This window comes from Camelina sativa, chromosome 7 (genome assembly GCF_030686135.1).
Source record: "Camelina sativa cultivar CO46 ecotype springtype chromosome 7, ASM3068613v1".
NCBI lineage: Eukaryota > Viridiplantae > Streptophyta > Magnoliopsida > Brassicales > Brassicaceae > Camelina > Camelina sativa.
This window is the reverse complement of record NC_141886.1, coordinates 10,164,251-10,169,616: the sequence shown is the minus strand read 5'-3', so window position 1 is coordinate 10,169,616 and position 5,366 is coordinate 10,164,251. Positions and strand designations below refer to the sequence as shown.

Genomic DNA, 5,366 nt, shown 5'->3' with positions numbered 1-5,366 from the left:
TAAACAAGTGTTTCCTTATACTTTTAATGTCACTTTGTAAATAATAACCAAGTTAGGATGACAAAGTTATAGAATTGTAGGTTCTAAACATATGAATGCATAAAAAACTCATAATTATATGTTAATAGACTTTAATCAACTGTAAAACTAAAAAATATAATTTTAAGAGTGAGTAAAACTAATTAAATGGAAAAACTCCCAAAAGTAGAACTATTTGCAATTTTGGTAAAACTATTATACTTGGTATAACTATGTGTGAACACTAAATGTGAATACTAAGTGTGAACACACATATTGCACACGTGGCAGTACAATTCAGATTTTTTTTTAACTTTTTTTTTCAGCTGCACGTGTGGTTTTATTTTTTTGTATCTGCAACAAACGGTTAATTACAAATAAAATATGACTAGTTTTATCTAGTTTTATCAGTATTACAAAAATATACTAGTTTTACCTATATATACTAGTATTATTTAAAACCCAGAAATTCAATTCTGAATAAGATGCAGAACAAAAAAATCATGAGTCTCTTCGTAACCAAAACGAATGAGTTTTATCTAGTTCTACTTGTTCAACCAAATCCAACTACTTATCATTGAGTCGATGGAGTCACTCACGGTTGGCTTGTACTTCTTCACGATTTGGTTCATCGCCGCCGTAATTCCGGATTTTCTTCTTATTATTGAGTCGTTCATCACCGCCATTTCTTCTTCCCAAAATTGGTTACAGAGATCGCTCGCCGTTGATTTGTTCATCGTCGTTCATCACCACCGTTTCTTCTTCCCGAAATTGGTTACAGAGATTGCTCGTCGTTGATTTGTTCATCGTCGTTGAGTCGTTCATCACCATCGTTTCTTCTTCCTGAATTGGTTATAGAGATCGCTCGTAGTTGAGTTGTTCATCATTGTTGAGTCGTTCATCGCCGCCGTTGTTTTTACATATCGTTGTTGAGTTGTTCATCGTCGTTGAGTCATTCAGTGTGAACGCTGCTGAAACCATTTTATCTTACTATTTTTATCTAGTTTTACTAATATTTGAAGATCACACTAGTTTTAATTAGTTATACTAGTTTTACTTAGTTTTACTAGTTGTATTTAGTTATACTAGTTATACCCAGAAATTCAAATACGAACATAAACCCAGAATTCACCAATTATAATTCCAAAACTTGTATTTTAGACCCATCTTCCTTATCAATTGAACACCATAACAAAATACATATTTTCTCAAGTTTCACAGAATTGATTTTGAGATTGCAGTTTTAATTTCAAAAATTTCTCAGATTTTAGGGATTGGATCAAGTTCTGAAAGAGAAAGAATGGAGCCATCGTTTCTTCTTTCTAGGTTGGTTCCAAAGATCGCTCGTCCTCGCCGTCGTTGTTCATCGCCGCTACCGTTTGAAATCGAAGAAAGTGAAAAGAGTTTGAGAAAAGGAAGAAGACGATGAAATTAAAAAATTTATTTAGTTTGATTTTTTTTAAGTATATTTATATATATATATTGGATTAAATCCAATAGAACTTGGGTGGGTGGATAAAACCCAGGTTTTCAACGTAATGGTTTTGTTTTTTAGGGTATCATAGTAAAATACTAGTTTCTGGAATTAAAAATATTGAAAAAGAAAACAGTTTTAAAGAAGGGAGTTTTGAGATTGTCAGAATTTTTTTAGGGACTTTTGAGATTTTGACTCAGTGGATATTAGGTTTATAAAATAATGATTAGAGTTTAAATTTTACAATTAAACGAAATCATATGTCAGTTTGGGTTTACAAAAAAAGTGGATAGGGTTTAGTTTTTACAATTAAATAAAATTATATGTCGGTTTGGGTTTACAGAAGAGTGGTTAGATTTTAGCATTTAGATTTTACAATTAAATGAAGTTATATGTCGGTTTGGGTTTACAAAAGAGTTGTTAGAGTTTAGGGTTTAGATTTTACAATTAAACAAAATTATATGTCGGTTTGCGTTTACAAAAGAGTGGTTAGGATTTAGATTTTACAATTAAAAAAAAACTATATTTTAATTTGAATTTATAAAAAAAGTGATTTGAGTTTAGATGTTACTATAATCTAATATTTAGAATTAATAATTTTAAAATTAATTAATATACAGAATTTATTTCTTTAATCAATAATTTGTTTTTTTAACTAACATGGGTGAATAAAAAAGAGTGAACCCAAGAATTGTACTTTAATAAAATACTATTGTGAACTTTAATCATCCAACAATAGAAAAACCTAACACGGGTATGATTGTTTATGGCTTTCACAGCCATAGAAAATCAATTTTCCGCTAGAGCTATAAAACCAAACCATTCCTGTTTGTTTTAGATTTTAGCGTTCAGAGGTGGCAAAATGTGGTTAATACTTATAGAGAATTTTTTAGCACAGAATTATTTGGAAAGTAGGCGAGAATGAAATGAGGAACATAAACACAAAACAAGTTCAGTATTAAAAGGAATGAAACGAAAGTGCACATAACAAGACTTTACACTTGGGGGGAAGCCATGATTATTAGCTTTCCTCTTGGTGTTTATTCGGAAGCAAGCGAAACTTGGAACATAAATACCAAGTGAAAACACAAGTTGTACGTAAAGTTATTATAAGCGTCATGGATTTTGGTAGCAATGGCAGTGTTTGTCGCTTCCCTCAACAAGCCCTTTACAGGCTGGAGGACTCCCGTATGTGTATTTGCAACACTTAAAGCAATCAGCATTTGTACCGAGGAAGGGGACCGGCCCGCACTCGTCTAAGAACGTGGAGCATGTTTGAGCCTCGCTCTTGAGGATCCCTAGATGTTAAGTCATTCATGAATAACATAAGCACAAGATAATTACAATACAGTTGCAAAGTATAATAGAGAACTCAATTATATTAATACCAGTGGAAGCCATCAAGAGGACAAGCAAGAGAACGGTAAAGCTGGCGGAGTTGAGGTTCTTGCCATTTTTTTATTTTTTAGCTTTGCTTTTTTCTATAACTTCTTATGTTTTCAGTACACCTTTAACTGTTGTGGGACAAATCCATGTGTGTGTTAGTCTATTTATAGTGAAAATTAATTAATGTTGTTTTCGTTGCTCAATAATCCCTATCTTTCCTTTCAGAGCTCATAATGTCGTCATTGTTTGTATAAAACGAATCACTTTCTTTAAAATGATTACATAGTTTGAAGACACTAATTAATTTTGTATACATAGTTGGTCATATATTCGTGGTGACAACAACAAAGAGGCGACAAACTTCTCTTTGGTTAATTAATATATTTATGCTAAGTGGATAAAATTTTAAGAGAAAGAAAAAGACTTAGTAAAAATATAAAATGTAAGATTTCAATGCACAATTGTGGCGACATTATGAACTTACGAAAACCTGAAAGAAAAGAGAATGCTTTGAAAGATGATACAAGTTACCTTTACTATATGTAACTTGTACTCGGTGTGATCTGAGGACATTAAATTTATGTATGTTTATGTTCATCAAGTTTCTTTTGCCTTCCAAATAAAACATTTAACGCAAAGCTTGTCACTGGTTGAAACCCATGCCACTATATGTGACAGAAATCAAAACTTGTAGACATATAGGCCAGGATTACAACTTATCGCATTGTCTTCTAGTGTTTGCCTGTTGTGTTTCTATCGTGTCTGTCTTTGACATCATATCATCGCTCGTTGTTTGTTGTCGTTTTTTGCTCCATCTTAGCTTTAATGTACAGTAATATCTCAAGCATCTAACCGAACCGTGTCATCATCTCATCTAACCCTGCTGGTCATGAACTTGCATAGAATCGCCACTCTCCATTGAATCTTTTGGCTCTAATTCAACGTTATTATGAGCCAACACCTTCAACTTCGATCTCGTAATCCTAAAATCGTAAACATGAGAATAATGAAAGATTTGAAAATAAGGTTCCTCTTACAAAAATATGTATGTATATTATTCTTCCATACCAATAATTACATAAACATGTAAAGTTACTATTACATAATGAAAGATTTGTCCCAAGAATTTCTTACAGAATTAGGTTAATCCTTAGAAGTTTTTTTTTCTAATTCGCATAATGACCTATATATTTATGTAGGTTAGGATTACAACTTATATCGAAACCCTAACGTAAAAGTTAATGTCTATTAAAAGGATAACACTTAAAAACAATCTACTACTAATTAAAAGGAAACTCACGGAAAACATAAAACAAAGCCACCCGACAAGTATCTAAAAATTCTCAGAATAACACACCGATTAATGTCGAGTAAGATAGAGTCCATGAACAGAGAGGGTGTGGAACGATTTTAATTAGCATAGCAAAGAAGCTATCTCCTCTTGGACCGTATAAAATTAAGGTTTCATATGTGTTGAATTACCTTGTTGCTTTCATCAATAATGTACTCACGAATCTTTAACGACTGCACATTGAATTTTGTAATTTCCTCAAGATTAAACCCACTTATAGTACGATAATTAAGGAATCATGAAGCTCAGTTTCCAGCACCAAACTCGATGCAGCCGATCCAGACTTTGCAACCACACGTCTCTTTCATGATGAACTTATCGGCAAGCTAATATGTATATTTTTTTTTCTGAATTATCAAGTGGTTCTCGACCTAGTCCGTATCTATAAGGCTATGGATCAAAGCATTTTATATAATTATCTTTTGCGTTGCTCGAACTGGCGTCCCCTAGGCAAACTATTATGTAACAAGAATAATAGGTAAAGATTACTCCAGTTTTTTCATACCAATCCGACCGAACATATCTAAAACTCGACCAAATATATTAATATATGAGCGTTAGAGAGATATATATCTTTTCATCCAACCTCAATCTAGTATTTTGGAGACTATTCACAAAAGAGACTAGAAGGATTAGTTCGTGATCTAAAACTAGTCGTGGGAAACAGTATTATTTGCATAAATATTATGATAAACTGGTTAAGTGTTTGGTTTAATGTCGATTTAGTTAAATCATCGGTTTACTTGTAGACATCAGAGATATATAATCTGATGTTGGATAACATTTGGGTTTAACGATTTGTAACAAACTTTTATATTGAATGAAGCTTTCTTCTTCTTCTTCCTTTGGATTCTCTCCATCTTTATGTTGTTGAGCTTGAATCTAACTTTCTGGTGTATCGGATATTACAGTATCAGAGCAATCAATAAAATCTTACGGTTAATCCTTTTTTTTACATCGGAGATTGATTGAGAGTTTGAATCCGAGAAGATGAGTTTACTAATTTCTTCTTGTTCATACATTGCGAGAATCATTGCGATCATTGTTTCTGAGCTCATCGCTGCTGTTGCAGTTTTTTTTGCACTTGTTTTCTCTTAATTTCTTTTAGTTGACCTAATTCTTTGGGCAATTCTTGTT

General features: G+C 32.3%; 1 protein-coding gene across 1 annotated transcript; it reads right to left on the bottom strand.

Annotated features, from left to right (window-relative positions):
- Positions 1-2,430: 2,430 nt before the first annotated feature.
- Positions 2,431-4,374, bottom strand: LOC147941138 (defensin-like protein 206). Its single transcript, XM_087458393.1, has 6 exons — positions 4,361-4,374; positions 3,758-3,861; positions 3,410-3,441; positions 3,363-3,368; positions 2,881-2,938; positions 2,431-2,790 (listed from the first exon to the last, which is right to left on the bottom strand). Exons 1-6 carry the CDS (start codon positions 4,372-4,374, stop codon positions 2,609-2,611), a joined length of 396 nt encoding a protein of 131 aa, XP_087314519.1. The 3' UTR covers positions 2,431-2,608.
- Positions 4,375-5,366: the final 992 nt, after the last annotated feature.